Source organism: Ictalurus punctatus, chromosome 17, assembly GCF_001660625.3.
Source record: "Ictalurus punctatus breed USDA103 chromosome 17, Coco_2.0, whole genome shotgun sequence".
Classification (NCBI taxonomy): Eukaryota; Metazoa; Chordata; class Actinopteri; order Siluriformes; family Ictaluridae; genus Ictalurus; species Ictalurus punctatus.
This window is the reverse complement of record NC_030432.2, coordinates 21,879,875-21,905,518: the sequence shown is the minus strand read 5'-3', so window position 1 is coordinate 21,905,518 and position 25,644 is coordinate 21,879,875. Positions and strand designations below refer to the sequence as shown.

Sequence of the window (25,644 nt, the reverse complement as noted above, 5' to 3'; positions counted from 1 at the left end):
TATAATAGAATATCCTTTGTTTTTTTCTAAACATCTTCCTAAAAATCTTTAAACTAGGTGTGTGCATTTGGATCCCATTGGACAAAACAAAACAGGTTGCATGAAAGCGAGGGTTTTATTTTGCTGTACTTTAAAGAACAGTTTGTGAAAGCTCATGGGGAGGGTTCTCAGGTTTCGCTAAAATCTCCAACTCAAGTACCACACAAAAAGACTTTAACTAGTCCAACAGTTCACAGTAATGCACATTACTAGGAAGTGGCTTATACTTCCGGTTAGAAAAAAACTAATGTGTTCCATTTGAAACTATACTGCTAAATTCATATACTAGACCAATGGTTCTCAACCTTTTGTGAGCTCTGGACCCCTAGCATATTTCGAAGAATCCACAAGGACCCCCTCACTCCACAACAATTATAGGTGATATATTTAACAGTCATTTCTATATATGTTGCTTTATTTTATCAATCTTTCACATTAATAATATTAACATTGGACATTTAAAATATCATGAAAACATTTCAAGGTTTTATTTTTTACATTTTATTTTTGGTGTGACATTTAATTTGACTCCCTGAATTATCTTTTGTTTATATTATACATCAAAGCGACACTTGAACTTGTCTACCAGTCACAGGTTTTTCAAATTATCATTTCATTTGTAAATAAATTTAAAATAAATCCATCAATGAACGATCGTCAACGTAGCTAATGTGATATTTGTGAATGTATGTGAATAATAATTTTAAAACATCTCATTTGAATATATTTTGATAGATTTAACAAAAAATTATATATATATATATATATATATATATATATATATATATATATATATATATATATATGTGTATGTATATTTATTATTTAAACATTTTCAAAACTTTTCCACGTACCCCTTGCAATTACAACACTGACCACCACTGACCCCCCCCACCCCCCCGCCCCAATATCCGAATAATTGTAACATAAATAATAAACAAAAAAAGATTGTCCGAATAATAAATCGATAATAATCGATTTTATCAATTAGTTGTTGTAGCTCTAGTGTCCTGATCGGCATCCAATAGCGAACATCTCTATATCACTTGGAATTAACAACAGCTAGTGAATCCTCCCCAACACAGACAGATTATGGTGCAAGTGATTTGTTTAATACATCTCCACTCAAGGAAATATTCTAGCCTAAGGGTAATCTACAAATACATTTATCTATATTATTAAAATCACAAAGCAAATCTAATCGCGACATAGGTTCACAACACAGAATTCCCATAATGCACTGTGAGTTCCAGTACAAAACACTGTAACTTTTAGTTCAAAAACATTCAACTGAAATCAAATTAGATGAGTTCTTGAACTAGCTTCTCCCTAGACAGATAAACAGAAGAAAAATAATACAAAAATGATACAAATGGTGGCATCTTGGACACAATGAATTCTCTTCTGTGTATCGAATACAATAATATGTTGGACATATCCCGGTTCAGCACATTCCATGTTGATACCATGTGATATAACAGTATACTGAATATCTAACATTCTTTTATTTATTTATACATACACACTTTATATACAACTGCTGTTAGAGAGCATTCTCACCTCTTCATATTTGGAATCATTTTTTCAAAAGGTGACCACATTGTAACTGGACAAACTGTTGTGCTAATCTTACAAATAATTAAATCCTGTGAATTTCAGTGGGAAATTAAATAATGGGCCTTAAGCTGTTTACACTACCAGATATATCCTTTTATTGGTTGCATTTAATGATTTCGTTTAATGTGTATGTATAATGTGTCACTGAAAGGGCACATTACCTAATTTGTTGTGCAATATGCAGAATGTTAAAGTTGAATTTGACTCTGACTATAATACTTACATGCATAACATCAGAGCATTATTTAGTTTAATTATGCATTATTTAGTTTTTATGACAACAAAATAAATATAAGGTCCTCTAACAGCTCATTAGCATGCTTATCCTATTGTATGTTTCATATACTTTTTTATCGTAAAATAAAATGTTTTTGAAAAACAGGAATAGAATTTCAAAATATTCATACATTTCAATGCTGTTTCAGTGAATAATTTCAGAAGTCATTTTAATTTAGTGTAATGGACAAGCCAAGTTTTTTTATTTATTTATTTTCATACATAGCGAAAGACTTTGTATTTGCTTTTAGTTTTCTTTTAGATAAAAGAAATCTTTCTTTGTAAAAACTTAAATATTGCTTGTCGAATTTCCCTTGTTTTCAACCCGTAAATTAGAGGGTTAAGAATTGGAGGAAAGATAACAATTGAAACACCAAAGGCCCTTCTTAAGTGTGGAGATACTGCATCTAACCTGTGTGAAATCAGTAGTAAGAATGTGTTAATCTCAAAACTCAGAAAAACAATTAAATGTGTCCCACAGGTTTGCATTGCCTTGCTTATAGATTGTGTCTGTTTTGTAGAAAGACAGGTAATTAGGATTTTGATATATGATAATGACACTATCAGTATGGAAGAGCCTTGTATAAGAGCTATAGTAAACAAGCCATAATAGTTAATCACGCTTGTATCCTCACAGCTTAACTTCATTAAAGAAGGATTATTGCAGTACATGTCCACTATATTTGTCCTGCAAATTTCTTTGCTTATCGTGAGTATAAATGTAGACCCAATTATAACAACATCTATGGACCAGACCATAAAAATAAGTTTCACCAAGGTACCTTGTGTCATCAGATTGTGGTATCTCAAAGGCTTGCAAATGGCAATGTATCTGTCATACGCCATAACAGTGAGAAATAAAAGAGATCCATTCCCATAGAGGTGAAGAAGTATGCCTTGCAAGGCACAGGCAGCGTACGATATTTCTCTGTTCTGAGACAATACACTACCAGCCAGCTGTGGGTAAAAAGCCGTAGCTCCCATAATGTCACATATGGACAAATTAAACAGCAATATGTACATCGGTTTTTGCAGATCCCGTTTTACAGCAATAGTCACAAGTATCATGGACTGGAAGAACAAAATTAAGCAGTATGTCATGATGGCAATGATCAATATAAAAAAAACACTGGATGGTGGTATGTCCAATGATTCCATGGTCAGAGTAATCATAAAACGTGTTAAATTGGAATTATTAAGAGATGTGTCTCCCCCCATTGTAACTTCAAGGCCTGGACAAAATGATAAAAACAATATAACAATATATGGGTTAAGACATTTAACATGGGCAAATTGTTTAGTGTTATGACCAGTATTTTACCGAGAACAAGCTTATAAGACTAAATATCTTGATAACTTATTCTGTGAAAGTGCTACAGCATCACGATATCCACAAACTGAACACATCTGAGGTGATGGTGTTTATTATAACCACCGATGTATCCACCCAGAGACCTAAACATATTTGGATCTCTGCATATTAACTTCATCCCACAGGTCACTTTTTTCACATGTCAGTTGTTGACTAGGTTACATGGGACTGTGGGGCTGAAAGAAATCCACAGAGATTAAACAAGTAAAATGCCAATTTGCAATACTGTATGTAGAAGTGTATCCAAGCAACCTGGGCTTCCATAACACCTCAGAAATGCCACAGGCTGACTGCCTCCATGTCACGCCACACTGATGCAGTAATTTCTGCAAAATGCGCTCTGACCAAGTATTGAGTGCATAAATTAACATACTTTTCAGAAGGGCAACATTTCTGTATTATAAACTCTTTATTCTAATATTCTGAGATAATAGATTTTTAGATAAAACAAGGTAAACACAAAATAAAGCTTTTAAATGATTATGTTATTTATTGAAGCTGTGTGAAAATGCACCTGTAGTTATGAGTTCCCCAAATCTATGAAACAGCATTCATATTGGGGTTCAATTGGACTAGACGCAACTAGGCCTGGTTACTGCAAACCCTGTTCACTAAAATCAACACTTAAATAGAACTTTTTCAACAGCGTGAAATTTGTTCAAAGGTCTTACCCATTAACACACTATGCCAAATTTCCAGAAATGATGAAGAAGGTGATTGAAATACATCAGTCTGAGAAGGGTTACAAAGCTATTTCAAAGGCTCTTGGACTCCAAAGAACCACAGCGAGAGCCATTATCTCCAAATGGAAAAACTTCCAAAATTCCTCCAAGAGCACACAACGACTCATCCAAGAAGTAACAAAAGAACCAAGAACAACATCATAAGAACTACCGGCCTCTCTTGCATCAATAAAGGACACTGTTCATGACTCCACTATCAGAAATACACTGGGCAAAAATGGCATCCATGGAAGAGTAGTGAGGCAAAAAGCACTGCTAACCCAGAAAAACATTAAAGCTTGTCTGAATTTTGCCAAAACACACTTTGATGATCCTCAAACCTTTTGGGTGAATGTTCTGTGGTCTGATGACTTGAAAATAGAACTGTTTAGAAGACAGGAATCCCATTACATCTGGCTTAAACCAACCACAGAATTCCACAAAAAGAACATCATATCTACGGTCAAGCATGGTGGTGTAAGTGCGATGGTGTGGGCATGCTTTGCTACTTCAGGACCTGGGCAACTTGCAATAATTGAGAGAAACATGAATTCTAAAGGAGAATGTCCTAAAGGAGAATGTCCGGTCTTCAGTCTGTAAGTTGAACCTCAAGCGCAACTGGATTATGCAGCAAGACAGTGATTCAAAGTATAGGAGCAGGTCCTAGTCCAAGAAGTAAAAGAAAGACTGATCTCTAGTTATCTGAAGCATTTGGTTGCAGTTATTGCTGCTATAGGTGGCACAACCAGACTTAAAGTTTAAGGAGGAAAGTATTTTTTTCAAATTGGTGACAGGTGTTGGATAACGTTTTTTGCTTCAATAAAAAAACAGAAACTATATTTTGTATTTACTAAGGTTGCCTTTGTTTTATACTGTATTTCATTTGAAGATCTAAAACTATTCAGCATTAGATATACCGAAACACAGAAGAAATCAGGATGAGGCAAATAATTTTTCCACAGCACTGTACCTGTTTGGGTGCTTAGGGAATGTGCTGATCAGCATGAAGATGTTTGTTAGGACATCAACCTGAGCCAAGCAGCTGTCTGTGTGCTTCAAGATGGCCACCATCATCCCTGTGCCAAAGAGATCATCCATGATCTGTCTCACTACTGGCAAAATGCACTTACATTTATCACACCTTTAAGTGCTTCAAGCTGCTAATCTTGAAATACAAAGAGCAGTCTTCCCACCACACTGGACCCATTCCAGTATGCCTACTTCCCTAACCACTCAACAGAGGAGGCAGCCATATCTGCAGAGGAAACCATATCTGCTGCTATCCACCTGTCTCTGACCCACCTGGACAAAAAAGACAATTATGTGAGGATGCTGTTCATAGGCTTCAGTTGGCTGAACATGCTGAGTTTGATCACTTCCCTTTGTAACTGGATCCTGGACTTTCTTACTGGGAGATGCAAGTCCATCAGGATTGGCAACACCAACTCCAGTAACACCACACTGAACACTAGTGCACCCCAGGGTTGTGTGCTCAGTCCACTGATGTTCAGATTGCTGACTCCCAACTCACAACAAAGTACAGGGCCAACATATCAAGTTTGCTGATGATGCTACAGGTGTGGATCTCACCACCAACATTACATTTACGTTTATGACAGTTGGCAGAAGCCCTTATCTAAAGGAGGGAGTCAGCATACAGGGAGGAGGTCAAGCAGCTCACAGAATGGTGTAGAGGCAACAATCTATCTCTCAATATCAATAGAACCATAGGGTTGATTGTTGACTTCAGGAGGACATGCCTGGACCACTTGCCAATGCACATCAATGGAGCAACTGTGGATAATCTTAAAAGTTCCATATTTCTTGGTGTGCACAACACAGAAAAATGCTGCTGGACTGTCAACACCACCTGCCAAATGAGGAAAGTCCAACAGCATCTGCAAGTCCTAAAGAGAGGTCAAAGGGTCAAAGCTTGAAATGGAAGGCATCTGCTTGGAAGGCAAGTCTCAGAAATCCTAGGTTTGCTAAGACATTGCTCAGCTCAAACAACATGGACTAGTTCAATTTTTGCACAAAATTAGTTACATTTGACAACTATAACATATGGAACAATATAAAGTGATATATAAACCACCATTCTTATTTTTAAGAAGAAAATCCTTTGTGTAGAACTCTTTGTTCTGAACTGTGGGGGTCTACATTTCATATTGCACTTATGGATAGACAGTGAAACTGGAATTTCCACCATCAACTTTTGCACTGGAACTATCCCTGCAACACTGTCATCAGGACACTCTTATCTGTTGTAATATCTGCCAAAAAAAACAGTGTTTTTGCTGTAAATTGCCCCAGAGCCAGCAACTGCCCTTCATGGATGTGCTCTGTGGGGTCCATTTGTGGTGGGAGGGTACTGAATAGGGCCACCAGGAGGTTAATGGGAGTTGCTTACTAGAAGCCTGAGGGCATCAGTTTCACTGTTTAGGGCTTGTGTGAAGTTGATAGTATGCAACAAGGCACAGCAATGCTGGTACATGACTGAGCGTTAATGGCCTACTGCAAAGGCCAATGACATATTTGTAATGATCAGTAGCCCAAATTCTTAACCACTAAGACACCACTGTCCAAGTTAAATGCTTTACCATATACTTGTCTGCTGACTTATTGAAGAAGTCTATTCATAATTCTATGATTAATGAAAAGAACACAGAAACTCAGAATATCTTGCAACATATAATGGCTTTAATCTGATTTACATCCTGAACAACAGCAGACATCACCTCCAGTATTATGATACAGAAGATTGAGACCATTGCATGAATATAAACAAGCTCAGTATACAAAGGGTTTAAGATGCTGTGTAGCCTTTTATATAAGGCAAGACACTACAAATGAATATAGTAATAAGTAAAAAAAAAAAAAAAAAAAAAAAGATATCAAAATGAATCTTTGCCATTTGAAGTATTTTCTGTGTTGGAATTGTTTCAAGAATTTCCATTTAGGCTTCCATCTATCCATCTTCTATACTTCTTATCCTTCATGGTCATGGGGAACCTGGAGCCTATCCCAGGGAGCATCGGGCACATGGCGGGGTGCACCCTGGACCGGGTGCCAATCCATTGCAGGGCACAATCACATACACATTCAAACACCTATTCATACACTACAGACACTTTCGACATGCCACCCAGCCTGTCTTTGGACTGTAAAAAAAAAAAGTAATAATTGCATGCTTACTAAAATGAAAAAATAATCTTTGGATGTTGTTAATATTAAAACATCCTTCTAATCAGTGATAGGAAAGAATAAACTTCATATGAAATTGAAAAGGAATGTTGTATATCATAATGACAAATATATATCGGCAAACAAGATTTTTGTACATAAATGACATGGCATGATTGTGCTGAGTGAACAGAGTTTAAGCCTTCTTCAAAGTTGTTACATTTTAGATAATCATTTTTATTACTACATCATATTTTTGTTACTACTACACTTATCGAAAAATCTGAAAAATTATTCATGTTTCTACCTCTAATGTCTTGTGTTAAATGTTAGAATAAGGAATGTATTCATTATATAGATAATACTGAATTTACTGAATAACTGGAGTACATTATTTAAGTTACTAAATAAATACATCAATATTCCACTGCTATATCAGCACAAAAATTCAGACAATGTCAAAGTTGTTAATTTATTGAGTCAGAAATTTTGAGAGAAGACTACATTTACATTTCAACATTTGACAGATGCCCTTATACAGAATGACTCACAGTTATCCCAATTATATAACTGGGTAGTTGAGAGTTAAGGGCCTTACTCAAGGTCCCAGTCATGGCAGATTGGCAGTGTTGGGATTTGAACTCACAACCTTTGAGCAGTAATCCATCATCTTAACCACTAAACTACCACTGCCCTTTACGTATAGGTATAAGCATAAGAATAGGTATATGCTTTTAGTTCTGTTTCCTGTTAAATTGAAGAAATCTTTCTTTTTAAGAAATTAAAAATTGTTTGCCGAATTTCCCTTGTTTTCAACCCGTAAATTAGAGGGTTAAGAATGGGAGGAAAGATAACAATTGACACACCAAAGGCCCTTCTTAAGTGTGGAGATACTGCTTCAAACCTGTGGGAAATCAGTAGCAAGAATGTGTTAACCTCAAAACTCAGAAAAACAACTAAATGTGTCCCACAGGTTTGCATTGCCTTACTTGTAGATTTTGCCTGCTTTATAGAAAGACAGGTAATTAGGATTTTGATATATGTTAATGATACTATCAGAATGGAAGAGCCTTGTATAAGAGCTATAGTAAATAAGCCATAGTAGTTAACCACTCTTGTATCCTCACAGCTTAACTTCAATAAAGATGGATTATTACAGTATGTGTCCACGATATTTGTCCTGCAGATTTTTTTGCTTATTGTGAGTATGAATAAAATCCCAATGATAGAAAAAGTTATGGACCAGACCATGAAAATAAGTTTCACCAAGGTACCTCGTGTCATCAGATTATGGTATCTCAAAGGCTTACAAATAGCAATGTATCTGTCATATGCCATTACAGACAGAAATAAGAGTGATGCACTTCCACAGATGTGAAAAAGAATGCCTTGCAAGGCACAAGCAGGGTAAGAGATTTCTCTGTTCTGAGACAATACACTACAAACCAGCTGTGGGTAAAAAGCTGTAGATGCGATTAGGTCACATATGGACAAATTAAGCAGTAGTATGTACATAGGCTTATGCAGATCCCTTTTTACAATAATAGTCACAAGTAACGTAGAGTGAAAAAACAAAATTAAACAGTATGTGATGATGCCAAAAATGAATATAGAAAAAGCACTGGATGGTGGTATGTCCAACGATTCCATTGTTAGAATGGTCATAAACCGTGTTAAATTTGAATTAATAAGAGATGTGTCCCCCTCCATTGTATCTACAAAGGCTGAAAAACACAAATAACAAAATTTGGGTCAAGAATTTAACATACAGTATGTTTTGTTTTACTACAGCTATGCTTTCTTACCTAGAGCAAGCTGATAAGACTAAGTATGCTGATGCCTAATACACTGAAAATGCTTCAGCATTACAAAACCCACAAACTGATCACATCTGAGTCAATGGTGAGTCATTATAATCACTCGGGGCTCCACCCTAAAATATTTGAATCTCTGCATGTTAAGTTTATCCCACAGGTCAATTGTTTTTCAAATCCTAGACTCTAGGTTATATTGCACTGTGAGGTTTGTGAGGAATCCTCTGAGCTTTGCAGCTAACAGTGGCCTGTGGAAAAAATAATTCATATAATGTGTATAATGTGCAAGACTATATTTTTGGAAGCCCATTTGGAAGCATGGGAAAGAGACATTCTGTATTCTGGTGTATATTGGACATGGTGTATACACTATATGTCCAAATCTTTATAGCCACTGCTGATGTGTGCACTGTGCAAGGAATGCTACACGCTCAATCATCTGGTTTACAAAATTTGGTAATATGACCTTTGGAAACCCCAGATTTAAGTACAAGGTCACTCCAGAGTGATCTGTGCACCAAAACATGCACAACGAGCTTATCAACAAAGCACGTAGTTCTACCAGTTTTTTTTTCATTGAAGTGATGACTAACATGACTAATGAAGTGATGACTTACATGACTAACAAATATTAATAATATTTTTTGCACACCCATTACAGTTCAGCATCTTGCATGAACCAGTCACCTCGATTGGCAGATCTCAGTAGGGGCTAGGTATCCAGTATAGTTATAGTCCATAGTAATAATGTCCCCCACAAAGAGAAGGATGTGACAACTGACTATAGGGAAGTGTTGGCTTATCTGTTTTGACATTTCAGAGAAAAATCAATGCTTACAACCTGATGTGGGCAGTTACAGGGATCCAGGATAGGGAACACAACAACTGGATGGTGTAAGAACTTGGGGAAAGAAGTCTTACAGCTGCATTTTGGATCAGTGGCCTCTGTGGAGAGAAATGCCCAGATCATCCTGATGTTGTAAAGAAGAAACATACATTAATTATATAGGTTAGCAATCTGAAGCTAGAAGGATAGTTCGCTGTCCAGAACTACCTCCAGGTTATGTGCACTGTCAGATGGTATGAGATGGTGAAGGGAGACATCAGTGACAGGATGTTTGCCATACATGCTTAGATAGATGCAGAGCCATAAATGTCTGAGGGAGGAAAGGAAAGGATGAGTTGGGTGACTTAACATAGCATAGTAGTGGTATGAAAAACAATGTGAGAATATGACTTCACTAAGAGCAGGTATAGATGGAGAACAGAAGAGGACTAAGCACTGAGCTTTGTGGGGCTTCAGTGGAAAGTCTACATGAAGCAGATGTTGAATTAGAATATCGCGGAAAAGTTCATTGTTGTTCCGTAATTTAATCCAAAAAGTGGAACTTTCATATATTCTAGATTCAGTACACATAAAGTAAAATATTTTAAGCCTTTTTTGTTTTAATCTTGATGATTACAGCTTAAGAAGCTCATTGAAATAAAAAATCCAGTATCTCAAAATATTAGAAATGTCATATCACAACAAACCATCCATCCCTCTATCCATGCATCTTCTACTGCTTATTCCTTCTTCAGGGTCACAGGGGAAAATGGAACCAATCACAGGGAGCAACAGGCACAAGGCGGGGTACACCCTGGACAGGGTGCCAGTCCATCACAGGGCACAATCACATACACACTCCCACTACAGACACTTTAGACACTCCAATCAGCCTACCATGCATGTCTTTGTACTAGGGGAAAAAACCAGAGTACCCAGTGGAAACCCCCGCCACACAGGGAGAACTTGCAAACTCCACACACACATGGCCCCAGCGGGAATCAAACCCCAGACCCTGGAGGTGTGAGGCAAACATGCTAACCACTAAGCCACCATGTGCCCATCACAACAAATCAGTAACTACATTTCCCATCCTGCACTGCAGCCTATAAACATGGCCGCCATGGACTGCAATTCCCAGAACACTCATTCTTTCTAATCACGCACACCTGCATCCAATTTCACACACTCACTCCACATTATAAAGAGTCTGTTTTCAAACATTGTCTTTGCAAAGTATTAGTGTTACCGCTGTACCAAGTGATCGAATTCTAGCGCTGCTCTGTTGATTCCTGTTTGCCAATCGCCTGACCCTTTGCCTCTTTCTTGACCTCGCTATTGTCTCGTGTTTTGGATTTGTCTGCCTGTCTATCTCTCATTAAACTCTTATCTGCATCTGTCCTAACTTTCATTACGAAGAATACATGACAAAATACTTCGCCTCAACATGGAAGCAGTAGGAGAGCAAGGAGAGTGTCACGCCCCAGTACATGGATTGTGTGACTACCCGAGGCAGCTACAATGTCTAAACTGTGATAAGCTGGGGAGATCTGGAGCATCTTACTGCTCTCAGGAATGTTTCAAGGCCAGATGGCATGCCCGCCAATGGCTCTGCAAGAAAGCACTTGCAGAGCTCCAGCATGAGACCAAGGAGGCGGCCTCATCCACAGAGCGCCAGCATGAGACTCATGAGGTGGTCTCATTCCCAGAGCCCCAGTCGGAGGTCAACGTGGTGACCTCCTCCCCAGAGCTCCAGCATAAAATCAAGTTCCTGCTAGAGGTCAACGAGGTGATCTCCCAAGCCATTTTCCCAACCGAGGTTGACAAGGCGACCTCCCACACCACATTCACGTCCAAGGTGGACAAGGCAACCTACCAAGCATGTTTCCACACGAGGTCAACGAGGTGAGTTCCCACACTCAGTTCCTGTCCGAGGTCAAAGAGACAACCTCTCAAGCCCAGTTCCTGTCCAAGGCCAAAGAGATGACCTCTCATGCTCAGTTCCTGTCCGAGTTCGAAGAGACGACCTCTCAAGCCAAGTTCCTGTCCAAGGTCGAAGAGACAACCTTTCAAACCAAGTTCCTGTCCGAGGTCGAAGAGACGACTTCTAGAGGTTGAAGAGACGACCTCCCAAGACAAGTTCCTGTCCAAGGTCGAAGAGACGACCTCCCAAGCGAAGTTCCTGTCCGAGGTCAAGAAGACGACCTCTCAAGACTTGTTCCTGTCCCGGGTCGAAGGGACGGCCAACCCAAGCTCTGCTCATGCCAAGTTCCTGTTTCAGGTCGAAGAGACGGCCAACTCAAGCTCTGCTCATGCCAAGTTCCTGTCCCAGGTCGAAGTCGACATCATGACCAACCAGGTTTTGCTCACACCTGAAGCCGACGTCACGACCAGCCACGTTATGCTCACGCCTGAAGCCGACGTCACAACCAAACAGGTTCAGCTCATGCCTGAAGCTGACATCATGACCAACCAGGTTCTGTTCATGCCTGAAGCCGACGTCACGACCAACCAAGTCTGCTGTCTGTTGACTTGGACAGCCAAGTTCTGCTCATGCCAAAGTCTGCTGACACGGACAACCAGGTTCTACTCATGCCCGAGTCTGCTGACATGAATAGCCAAGTTCTGCTCACTCCCAAGTCTGTTGGCACAGCCAACCAAGTGCAGCCTGAGAGTCGAAGGAGGACGACACTCTGCTTTCCTGCACCACTGAGGACTTCACTCTGCCTTCCTGCTCAGCTGAGGATACCGCTCAGTCTCCAGGTTCATGTGAAGACATTTTTGACCAGAGGGCCAGGACTGTGGGGGAAGGGAGTGTATTTTGGTAGGAGTGCCCTTGGGTGGGGTGGTGGGGGGCGCTCTGTCATGATTTCCAGTATTGCAGCATGCTTAGAAAACTGAAGCACAAGCTCGTGCATGAGTCCGGTGCATGAGCCTGGGGGGGGGGGGGGGGGGGGGGGGGGGGGACTGGTTCTGTCATCACAGCAAACCAGTGACTACATTTCCCATCCAGCACTGTGGCCTACAAACATGGCTGCCATGGACTGTAGTTCCCAGAACACTTGTTCATTCTAATCATGCACACCTGCATCCAATTTCACACACTCGTGCCACAGTATAAAGAGACTGTTTTCTAACAATGTCTTTGGGAAGTATTATTCTGGTTTCTCGATTTCGATTCTAGCCTTGTCCTGTTCATGGCTGTTTGCCAATTGCCTGAACCTTTGCCTGTTTTGTCTACTGTCTTGTGTTTTGGATTTGTCTTGTGTTTTGGATTTGTTTCTTTCTCATTAAAAGCTTATCTGCATTTGCATCCGCCCTAACCTTCATTATGAGTAATACATGACAAGAATAAAGAATTTATGACAGAAATGTCAACCTTCTGAAAAGTATGTTAATTTATGCACTCAATACTTGGTCGGGGCTAATTTTGCATGAATTACTGCAGCACTGCAGTAAAAATAATTTAATAAAAAACTTTTCCATGATATTCTGATTTTTTGAGATTCACCTATATGCCAATTTATAGGATATTCTCGCCAGGTAAAAAGCAAATACCATCATGCATTTCCATCTCATGAGAATGGTTCAAACAGTCTTGTGATTGAAAGGTATGTTGAAGGCTGCTGAAAGACAGGGAGAATGAGGGTCGTTGCCAGGTTTGTTGATCTAGTGGCATGGGGCTTCTCAATAATGGCAGGAAGGGCAGGTTTTGTGGATGTGCTGCTTTTAAGGTAGACTGATAAAGATCTTGAAGGATAGAACTGATAGGAATGAAACGGGGAGAAGTGATACCAGTTGGCAGTCACTGATTACTAGGGTATCCAGTGTGGGCTTTTTCAAGATTGATATAGACATAGTCGGTACATGACCAGATTTGACAAAGTTGTTTCTAATAGACATGATAAAGGGGAGGATGATACATCAGGCAAGTGGTAGGACTGATGGACAACATAATCTGCAGGATCACTTTAGTAGGAGAGGAAAAAAATGTGTTAAGGACAATTCCTGGGTGGAAACCATCAGGCTGTGCAGATAACTAATATAAGTAGCTGCTAGATTATGTGCAACATGGAAAGAATCCATGGCAGAGACAGAAAAAAATGTACAGCAGAAAGTTGGGCCAACTGTATGTCAGTTCATTCTGTCCCAGTGGGTGGTCCGGTTCTAATAAAGAGAAACACTTTTGGCACTTAATTGATTTAACATCAATGAGAAAGTCCTCTTGTTCCTTGCAAAACTTGGGTGCAGATGGCACTCTTCCAGGATTACAAACTGACACAACAGTATGTCCCTGCACCACTGTACAGCCCCTGCACCATTGTACAATGCGCTCTCCAGAATAATGATAAGAGAGGTAAGAGAGAAACTAGCAGCCAGAGATAGAGCAGTGCTTGTCTCTGGCTTCTCTTCCGGATCCATAAGAGATCCCTCGGACCTAGCTGCCTTGGCAGTGGCCGGCCCAGATCCACAAGGCTCTGAAACCCAACTCGCTTCGGCTTCTGAGAAGAGAGCAAGTTGCGAGCGGAGCTGCCTAATGTAGGTGTTACAATGCCCAGCCTCTCGAGGCTGCCATCGCATGCTCCTTCTCTAGACACTTGACACAGAAAGTGTGCACTACTCCCCATGATGAAATGGGAGCAAGGCGTAACACACTTCCTGAATTCTCTCACTCATATTTTTCTCTCTCGCTCATTCCTTTTTTTCTTCACTTTTCTTAAAGGGATAGAAAAGTCCTGAGATTTTGAGAAAAGATAGAGAGGAAATTAAGCATCTTTTTGTTTCTTTACACAAACAACCGACATGCAGTCTCGCTGAAGATAATAAGGCTGACGGCACGGTTCACAGGTGCCATATATATATCACGCGACATGCTTAGTTGCCACGTCACCTGATCACGGCAGGCCTATATATAGGTATGATTTTACACAAACTTCAGATGCCGGTCGCGCGCAAGGGATCTCCTATAGTGTTATGCTAAACGCAACATGGAGTTCCCTTTGAAAGGGAACTAAACTAACAAAATAATAATAATAATAATAATAATAATAATATGTAAAAAAATATGTTGTACTCTCCAGGGACATTAGCTGGACTGTTAATCATCCTGGGCTGAGCCCAGATTCTTCTCCATCACAAACCTTTAAAAAGAAACATACTTCTAAATAGATTTTTGCCTATCTAACACAAGTCTAGGCTAGTTTGATGTTGCTATCCAAGGGGAGGCACAACTAAACTATTATTGCATGGGTCTAGCTGAATACAGTGTCCTGCAAAGTACATTAGCTGTCCTTCTGCTCTGCTCATATCATGTTCACGTAAACTGGAACTCATATAGACATTTACACACCTTGTTTTCAGGAATGGCCCCCAGGGACAATTCCATCTTTGGCCACTATTGGGGCAGTGGGATAGACTGGACTAGGACCAGGCTCTCTGATTCCCTCCCATCCTGCTCCACTGACTGAGGACGCCACTCAACTTCTGTGTTCCGCGAGGTTGTTGCTTGGCTTCTGTGTTTCCCTGGGGACGTCGCTCGGCTTCTGGGTTCCTTCTGAGGTCATTGCCCTGTTTCCCTGTGTTGCTGAGGATGTTGCTCCACCTCCGTGTTCCACAAAGGACATCGCTCTGCTCCATGGTCCCATTACAGCCGTTGCCCCCTGCCATTCCCAGCTGGTGTACTTATCCTCCCACCCACCCCTGTCAGTGGCACAGTACTGGTCCCTTGCTCAGCTGGGAACATCGCTCCACCTCCCGTCTCAGCTAGGAACGTCGCCCTGCCTCCCATCTCAGCTGAGGATGTAGGTCCGCCTCCTGTCTTGGCTGAGAATGTCGCTCCTCTCCCTTGCTCGGCTGAGGTCATCACTCCCCCCTCTGGCCTCACCGTCATTGTCTCTCCGCCTTTGGGCCTCTCTGCAGTCGCTGCTTCGAGCCTTTTGCACAGGTGGAGCTTCAAGAGTCGTGCCTTAAGGTGGGGGGCTCTGTCATGTCCTCCAGGGAGGACATTTGGCCACTAGAGGGCACCCTGACTGCCATTGCTGAACTTCTGTTGTCTCCGTTCAGTTTGTGAATATCCATACCCATGTGTTTGTTATTTTCCCTGCCTGACTTGTGCTCTATTTAAGTTCCCTGGTTTTTCTCATCAGTTGCTGGAGCATTGCATCAAGTCAGGTTATGTTTGTGGTCCCGAGTTTTCACTGTTGTTATTGTTCAGTTTATTGTTCAGTTTATTGTTCAGTTTTTATTTTGTGTTTTCTTAAGGTTTCTTTCCTAGTTTTACTAAGTTTCTGATAGCCCTGGTTCTTTGTGTTCTCTGAGCTTGTTCTCTGTATCTGTCTTCAATAAAGAAGTTCTGCATGTGCATCTATCTCCCAGGACTCACTTCATGACTGAGAGGATCTTAGTGTTTCACTTTCAACCTCTTTACTGGTAAATAAATAAATAAATAAATAAATAAATAACAATAATAAATCAGTGTATTTCCATCCCCCCCCCCCCCCCCCCCCCCCCCCATACTGACTGTGTGAGCTAGCATTTGGCAGAATTGATACTTGTCAACTGCTGTCTTCTTTTACTAACATTCAGTTACATAGTGATGAACTGCTCCAAGTGGAGAATTATTCAGGGCTAAAGAAAAAATCTTTGTGACTTCAGCCCCTAATTTGCCTATACCTAGAAATGGCAATGTGTGTATAACTCTGAACTGGGAGGAGTCTACATTTCAAATCACACTTTTGGATCGACAGCAAAACTGTAGTTTGTATCTCTGCAACACGGTCACTGTTAATATTCTCACCTAAAGTTAATCTGCACATACTTGCATCTTTGTTACAAAAATCACAAACCAAATCACAGCATAGGTTCACAACAGAGCTATTTCCAGTACAAGAAATATTTTTAGCATGTTCTATAAGTTACTCTGGAAAAAAATATTCTTCCAAATAATCAAATGTACAGTTAAATTTTGGCTAATAATAATAAGAAGAAATAGTACATATCATCAGTTGGCACAGTGTTAGATAGTGTCAATAATTTAAGTTGTCTTAATTTAACATAACACTAACCATTTTTAATTTGGGGACTATTTACTCAGTCTTGTGATATTTAGATAGGTAGAGGCCCACTGCTTGCTAAAGTAGATGACTTATGGAAGTCACATTTTGGGGGTTTATAGAACAAAAGTAAATTCAACTTATGAGAGCTTTATTATGGTACAGCCCAAATATACATTTCTTTTAAACATACAGTATAGTCTATTTTTATGAAATTCATTAGTAGAATGTACCTTTAGAGATGCCTTTAGAAATGTCCCATGAACCAGGTAGTAAACGTAAGTGACATTTGCAAAGGATGAAGTAAAATGGTGTAAACCACTGTCATACTCATCAAATAATGGGCATCAGTACTTTATCCAGTTTAATTTGCACTGTTATTGTAAATAATGTACTAGTAACTGTACTGTTAATACTGATATTCATAAGAGCACAGAACATTATATAGGTGATTTAAATTCTTGGTTCAAATTTTATGTCATACTTCATATTATCTATATGTCAGATGCACAATTGCAAGCTGCTACTTTTTATGACAGTACATTAAATATAAAACCTTCTAATGGCTCCTCGACCTGACTCTCCTGAAGTGTGTTTCATTTATATAATGAAATGTACGGTAGGGCCCAAATGTCTGAGACTACTATTGTAAAATATTATGTTTTGCATTCTTACCAGTTTGTCAAGAAAAAAATAATTGAAAATGATATTGGCAGTAACTTAATTGAAAGGTAGAATCATAAACCTATTTACATGAATTTCAGAAGGTTGTTTGAACACACGCTTTAATGGAAGGGATAAGACTCTGACCTTTTGTACAAAGGACTTAACATGGTCAATATCAATAAAGTTGCTTACATTTAAAAAGTAAACTAGAAATACTGCAACATCTTGCATCATTTCATTCATTTCATTCGTTTCAGACTAGTTATTTTGTTGTTTTAAGTTATTTGCTAACTTGCAGAACAGTATGCATGTGATTTTAATTTAGTTTCCTGTTAGATAGAGGAAACCTTTTTTTGTAAGAACCTAAACACTGTTTGTCGTATTTCCTTTGTTTTCAACCCATAAATTAGAGGGTTAAGAATTGGAGGAATAATAATAACTGCAGCACCAAAAGCCCTGCGTAAGTGTGGAGATACTGCTTCTAACCTGTGAGAAACCAGTAGTAAGAATATGTTAACCTCAAAACTCAGAAAAACAACTAAATGTGTCCCACAGGTTTGCATTGCCTTACCTATAGATTGTGTCTGTTTTTTAGAAAGACAGGTAATTAGGATTTTGATATATGTTAATGATACTATCAGTATGGAAAAGCCCTGTACAAGAGCTATAATCGCCAGGCCATAGTAGTTAACCACGCTCATATCCTCACAACTTAGCTTCATTAGAGAGGGATTATTGCAGTATGTGTCCACTATGTTTGTCCTGCAGATTTCTTTGCTTATTGTGAGCACAAATAAAGCCCCAATCATAGCAAAATTTACAGACCAGACCATGCAAATAAATTTCACCAAGATACTTTGAGTCATCAGACTGTGGTATCTCAAAGGGTTGCAAACAGCAACATATCTGTCATAAGACATAACAGTGAGAAATAAAAGAGATCCAGTCCCATAGAGATGAAGAATGATGCCTTGTAAGGTGCAGGCAGCATAGGAGATTTCTCTGCTCTGAGACAGTATACTACAAACCAGCTGTGGGTAAAAACCCGTAGCTCCCATAAGGTCACATATGGATAAATTAAACAGCAGTATGTACATGGGCTCATGCAGATTCCGGTTTACAACAATAGTCACAAGTAGTATTGAGTGGAAGAGTATAATTAAACAGTATGTGATGATGCCAAAGATGAATATAGAAAAAACAATGGATGATGGTATGCCCAATGATTCCATGGTCAGAATTGCCATGAAACGTGTTAAATTTAAATGATTAAGAGATGTATCTTCCTCCATTGTAGCTTCAATGCCTGGAAAAAAAAGTAATAATGTAACAAAATATGGGTTAACATTTAACATGGGCAAATTGTTTTGTTTTATGACAGCTATGCTTTCTTACCTAGTACAAGCTGATAAGACTAAGTATGTTGACGAGTAATTCAAAGAAATTGCTACAGCATCATGAAACCCCCCAGAAACTGAACAGCTCTGAGGTGATGGTGTTCACTGTTACGACAAGGGCATGCACATAGTGACCTAAAATATTTGTACCCTTGCATGTGTTCCCACAGGTCAAATGTTTTTCAAATTCCCAGCTGTGTACTGTAGGTTACGAGGGACTGTGCGAGGAATATTCTAAGTTTTGAAGCCTATGGGGGTCATTTAAAGTGGATTATGATAAGACTGTATTTGTAAGTGCAAACATTTGAAATATTTATAAGCATGTAATTTAATAAATAGGAATCTAATCATATAATATGGCATGCTTTATGTTTTGCTTGAATTTTGAGTTACTACTGATAAGATTTTTTCCCTCTACAGTTCTCTGCATGGCCCTGTTCAAAACTCACACTCAAACCCACACTCACACGATTGGGAGGAGCTATGTAGAACCGGATGAATTGTACAGTGATGACCATGTAGCAGCAGTGCAAACCGGCAGTGGCACACATGTAAGTAATGCCCATGAATTGAATATTAGACACTTCTTGTAGAGTGGTATGTCATGTTAGTTACCAATAGGGATGCACCGAAATGAAAATTCTTGGCTGAAGCCGAAACCAAATATAATGAAAAACTTGTCCGAAAGCCGAAGGCCGAATACCGAACACGTTTTTTCACATTTTTCCATTTATTTAGCCATTTTTTTCACCATTGCATAAATTAATAGTCAAAATGTGCTTTTTACTATTTTGTCTTGCTTTTCAAAGAAAAAAATCAATTACAAAAATTACAATTTCAAAATATTTATTTAACACTGAACATTTTTTTTCATTCCAGCAGGCATAGGCTACCAACAAGGCACAATATAACTTTAAATAAATAAATGAGTAAAATAAAAATATTTTTATGTGGTCATCTTTGAGCCCCCCTTGAATAGCCTATGTTAGGCCTATAACTGACTGCTGAAAGAATGGAACACTCTGTAGGCTACAACAAAAAGTGCATTAAAAAATGCATTGACAAGAGTGCGATAAATGGTTCTATTGGGTTCTATACGGCTGATTATATTGGGGATATATACCGCTCGTGTCCCTGTACACCTCACGGAGTATTATAGTAGATACTGCATTTGTCTGCCTGACCTTAAATGAATATGTCTTTACCTGTTTCCGTACTCTACTCCCTTACGTCTCGCAACGTGACAGAAACAAAACAAACGCACAGTAAACATCCGACGCGCACGTAGCTTGTGCATGCGTGCACCCCCTCATCGAGGTCATGACATTCACGCGTCTCACTCTGGTCACTAGGCTATTTGGTCATGTCATCAAACACGTCATTGTTCGGTCAAATTTATTCGGCCTTTTCACTTATTATATAATTTCAGTAGCCAAACATTCGGTGCATCCCTAGTTACCAAGCATCCAGTTTGCCAGTAGGTCATTGTGATAAGTCCACTGGTTGGTGGAGATTGTCTCTGTTTGGATAAGAGAGCTCCTTGTTTCTTTCATGTCAAATGTGAACACTTGGTCTGTTTCTGTGAAGGTCAGACTGGGTAGAATCAAGTTCATTTTGGGTAAGATAGTCAGATACCTGGTTGTATGCAGCATGATCAAGAATTTTAGAAAGACAGGAGTGAATTAATACTAGTTGGTAGTATCTAGTATCTAGTGTCTGCTTTTTTACTGTGAGTATAATGCTTGCTGTCTTCAAGGCAGTCAGGACATGATAGATGATATGGAGTCACGTAAATTGGAATTGAGGTCATACAAGGTGGTCTAGAGCATTGGAGCCAGGATGGACAGTGTGTACGTGGGGCCTGTGTACTTGGAGCTCTTGGGGAATGTTCATAAGGCTGCTACAGGAAATCACAAACCCCATGCACATGTGACCTAGATATGGGTCTAAATCTTTCCTTTTACATGGGATAGCAGATCTGCTTAGAGAGGAAGCCCACAGGGTCTGCAGACCACTAGTGACAATAGCTTCTGAATTCTGTGAAACATTGGAAGGATCCAAGGAAGGGATAGAAAAGTGTACTGTACAGTATGTATAATCAAGTCTGTGTCTCTGTGGCTTGTCCTTGGGCAAGACACTGAACCCCAAGTTGCTTTTGATGGCAGGCTAGCGCCTTGCATGGTAGCTCTGCTGCCATTGGTGTGTGTGTGTGTGTGTGTGTGTGTGTGTGTGTATGAGTGAATGGGTGAATGAGAAACAGTGTAAAGTGCTTTGCAGAACAGTTAAGGTTAAAAGGCGTTATATAAGTGTAGACCATTTACCATACCATTCTTCAACAAATCTAATCGCACACTTTAATGGGCTTGAGTTCTACCCATCTCAAGGATTTCAGAACAGCTCTCAGATATTGTAAATGCCACTGCCAATCATTACTACGAATTATTATATCTAAATAAGCAGTGGTATATGCACTGTGTGGGTGGAGTATTTACTCCTTGAGATTATGTAAAATCACCAGGGTTCCAAACAAACAGTGACAGATTGGTGTAACCCAAACAGTGTGGGGATTTTCTCAGGATATTGGAATCAAGTCTGCCAATACTCCTCAAATCCAGACTTGATTAAAAGTGAGCCACACCTAACTGTCAGGTCAACTCTGTCTTCCAACTCCAGTTCCTAGAATACACTGCTGCCTACAAACATAGCTGTCACAGACTACAATTCCCAACTCTGCACACTGGTGTGTTCTCAGTCTCAGTTTTAATCACACACAGCTCTTGCCATTCACACACACACACACACACACACACACACACACACACACACATACAAACACACACACACACACACACACACACACACACACACACACACACACACACACACACACACCACCCTTTAAAAAAGAAACTTCATTCACAAGGAATTTGCGAAGTTATGCTCAGTGTACTATGCTCTAACTGGTGCTCCAGCTCCCCAAGCTTCCATCTTCACCTTCCGAGCACCCAAGCCTATGCCTGATACATTGCTATATAAGGAATTTATTTTACAGTGGTACTTATATTTCGCCTGTCACAGGGGTAGGTCTGAATCAGAGAAGATTGCAGCTTTTTTCACTGCACCAATTTTGAAACACCCTGACTCTAAGAAACCATTTGTTGTAGAGGTGGATGCTTCAGGAACAGGGGTGAGGGCTATTTTGTCCGAGCGCTTTGGAGAAAAGCCCAAGCTCCATCCCATGGCCTACTACTCAAAGAAACTTACCACTGCCAAAACAAAATTATGACATTGGGAATCAAAACACTAACATTGTGACACTAACCAACTGAGCAGTACAACAATGCATGGCATTGGGTATGCATCAAATTTAGACACCAAAGACATATTTAGAAAAGTCCAAACAAAAACAGATCAACCTATCGGACTTGGGCACCAAGACCATAAGGCTGCTTGAATCACTGTGAAACCTCTACTTTCATGTTAAACATAACCTTGAGGTCCACCCAAACCACATTTTTTTGTGTTCAGGTAGCTGGTAGGGGTGGATCTGTACCACTACACCTCTGGGATACTCAATGTTTTGCTCTGTGAGTTTTGTATGTTCAGGTACATGTGAAAACATACTGAAAATTGCAACCTGTGTTCCCTTTCAAACATGGAGACGTTGTGTTTAGCATAACACTATGGCAGCGCCCTTGCACGCAACCGGCATCTGAAGCTTGTGTAAATTCATACTTATTTATAGGCCCGCCATGATCAAGTGACGTGGCAATTAAGCATGTCGCGTGATATATATACGGCACCTGTGAACTGCATGTCGGTTGTTTGTGCAAAGAAACAAAAAGATGCCTTATTTCCTGTCTATCTTTTCTCAAAATATCTGAACTTTTCTATCCCTTTAAAAAAAGAGAAGAAAAAAAAAGAATGAGCAAGAGAGAAAAATATGAGTGAAAGAATTCAGGAAGTGTGTTACGCTTTGCTCCCGTTTCATCACGTGTAGTGGTGCACACTTTCTGTGTGAAGTGTCTGAGAATGGAGCATGTGACGGCAGCCCTCGAGAGTTTTGACCGTGCATTGTAACGCCTTATATTAGGCAGCTCCGCTCGCGACTCGCTATCTTCTCGGAAGCCGAAGCGAGTTGGGTTTCAGAGCCTTGTGGATCTGAGCCGGCCGCTGCCGAGGCCGCTGCCTAGCTGTCTCAGGTCTGGGGAATCTCTTATGGATCCGGAAGAGAAGCCAGAGACGAGTGCTGCTCTATCTCTTGCTCTGTCTTCCACGTCCGGCTCTCCGCTGGATTTTGGATCTCACGTGGTGACTTCCAATATGAAAAGCCAAATAAAAAAACACACACACACAAAAATAAGAGTAATAATTCCTCTCTGACTGAAGGGTGTACTAAAAACTGAGTACTAATAACTTGAAGTTATTTCTATGGCTGGATGAGCTTTTTTCTCCCCAGTGAAAGTAAATCCCTCACACTGCAGAAAACTCAACTTTCTTCCAGAAGTGCATGACAAAATATCAGGCTTCTGGGGGGAAAACATGCATAAGCCATATTTATAACCCCACAATGTTGGATTATTCGGCCATTGAGGGGAATGAACGGCATGGCTATTTAGCTATGCTGAAGGTGGAGGAGGCGCTTGCGAGCTACCTCTCTCCATCAGTGGCAGGTAATTTAGGGGGGCCAGCTTTGCCATTCAAGCCACCATGTAAGGCCACCATGGCGTTGGTGGACAAAGTCTATGCAGTAGTAGTCTTGCTTGTGGGTCACTGCAGACAATGACAGTGTTGCAAGCCTACCAAACAGACCTGCTGAGTGAGCTCGACATATGGCGGCATTCAGCCAGTTCCTTCCCTGTTGTGTGGAGTTCACATCCACGAGCGGAGCCCAGGCCAGCACTAGTGCGAGGGAGACACAGAAGGTGAGTATGGCAGCCCACCAACCCCCGCAGACAGCCAGGGGAACCGGGTGGCCACGGTCGCGGACTGCTACTAGGCCTGATCTGAGAATGGTCATAAAGGCCAAGCAGAGAAAGAAGAGCTGTCTGGACAGGCCATGGAGGGACGTATCAGGGGACATGAGGTTGTTAGGGCAGTTAGCCCCCAGTGCTACTGTAGGGCCTCCCCTAGCCAAGGCTGTCCCAAGTTTTCAGTGTTCTCTGGTCAGCGAGCTGTCACAGGGCAACAAAAATCTGATGCTTTCCCTCCAATAGAATGTGGAATAGTTAACATCACAAAAACACCGTCTGGCAGCCTGGAAACTACTGCCAAACATGTCTCCATGGGTTCTGTCTACCATAGAAAAGGGTTACCAGGTCCAGTTTAGAGCTAGTCCCCCCGGTTCAGAGGTGTGCTCATCACAGTAGTCAGCATAAACCAGAGCCCAATGTTAGCGCAGGAAGTAAGATCCCTCTTGGACAAACAGGCCATAGAACATGTACCCCGTTCCCTGAGAGATGGAGGTTTTTACAGCCATTATTTCCTGGTCTGCAAAAAATAGAGGAGAATGCGGCCAATTTTAGATCTGCCTCATCTGAACTGTCACTGACATACAGGTTCAAGATGCTGATGCCATCTGTGTACTAAACTAACTGGATGACTGGTTAATTCTAGCATGGGAAAATCCAGGGAACTGGCAGTTCAACATTGAGATGTTGTTCTTGCCCACATTAAGAGCTTGGGGCTCAGGTTGAACCTCAGAGAAGTATGCTTTATCCAGTGATTTTCTAGGGGTTATAAGGATTCTACTAAGATGAGGGCGTTTCAATCCCCAAGATGCATAGGGTCAATCCTATCAACATTGAGCAAGATAAAGCTGGATCTTGGCATCCCCTGCAGTCTCTATGGGAGACGATTGGAGCTTATGACAGCAGCAGCCAACCTCAATTGAGAGGTCACCATGTGTTTACAGACAACACAGCGGTGGTCTCACATATTGACCACCAGGTAGGATTATGTCTGCACCCCCTGGTCAGGAAGGGACAACTAATTCTTCTCTGGGCAGAGGGAAAGTGTTGGCAGTGAGTGCAACATACATTTATTGCAACTGGAATGTGGGGGCAGACATCCTGTTGAGGCAGACATCCTGTTGAGACAGGGGCTGAGGCAGAGGAATTGGTGGCTCTATTTACAAGTGGTGGAGTCTATATAGCAGAGGTTGGGCCAAGCAGGACTGCATGTGTACACCTCCGAGGAGACAACATGCTGCCCACTGTGGTTCGCCCTCACTCCTCCTGCACAATTAGGGCTGGACACCATGGTGCACATGTGACCAACGTCTTAACTGTACACTTTTCCCCCGATCGCTCTGCTCCCATAAATGTTCTAGCAAGAGTTTGCCAAGACAGTCTACGTCTGCTGCTAGTAGCACCTTATTGGCCAGCTCGAATATGGTTCTCAGAGATAATAGATAATAATAATGGAGGGATCTACTGTCTCAAGCCAGAGGGCTGATTTATCACCCTCGGCCGGAACTATAGAAACTGTGGGTCTGGCCCCTGAGTGGCACCAGCTCATAGTTTCTGGTCTCACAACTGAGGTTGTAGAGACCATGTTGAACCCTAGAGCACCATCAAGTGGTGGCTTTTTTTCTTGTGGTGTGAGGAATGCCAGCTAGACCCAGTGAACTGCGCAATAGCTACAGTCCTGGAGTTCCAACAAGAACGTTTCTTAGTGGG

At 40.6% G+C, this 25,644-nt stretch overlaps 3 protein-coding genes across 3 annotated transcripts; all 3 read right to left on the bottom strand.

The window, feature by feature from the left end:
* Window positions 1-2,190: 2,190 nt before the first annotated feature.
* On the bottom strand, window positions 2,191-3,174 carry LOC108277560 (olfactory receptor 14A2-like). Its single transcript, XM_017490381.3, has one exon. It carries the CDS (start codon window positions 3,148-3,150, stop codon window positions 2,191-2,193), a length of 960 nt encoding a protein of 319 aa, XP_017345870.1. The 5' UTR covers window positions 3,151-3,174.
* Window positions 3,175-7,959: 4,785 nt separating this feature from the next.
* On the bottom strand, window positions 7,960-8,874 carry LOC108277561 (olfactory receptor 52B2-like). The gene has a single exon (XM_017490382.3). The coding sequence runs from the start codon at window positions 8,872-8,874 to the stop codon at window positions 7,960-7,962; it is 915 nt and encodes a 304-aa protein (XP_017345871.2).
* Window positions 8,875-17,899: 9,025 nt separating this feature from the next.
* Window positions 17,900-18,814, bottom strand: LOC108277562 (olfactory receptor 52B2-like). The gene has a single exon (XM_017490383.3). The coding sequence runs from the start codon at window positions 18,812-18,814 to the stop codon at window positions 17,900-17,902; it is 915 nt and encodes a 304-aa protein (XP_017345872.3).
* Window positions 18,815-25,644: the final 6,830 nt, after the last annotated feature.

Coding starts and splice junctions, on each gene's coding strand:
- LOC108277562 (XM_017490383.3), bottom strand. CDS start 18,814: ATGGCAATTCTGACCATGGAATCATTGGGCATACCATCATCCATTGTT.
- LOC108277560 (XM_017490381.3), bottom strand. CDS start 3,150: ATGGGGGGAGACACATCTCTTAATAATTCCAATTTAACACGTTTTATG.
- LOC108277561 (XM_017490382.3), bottom strand. CDS start 8,874: ATGACCATTCTAACAATGGAATCGTTGGACATACCACCATCCAGTGCT.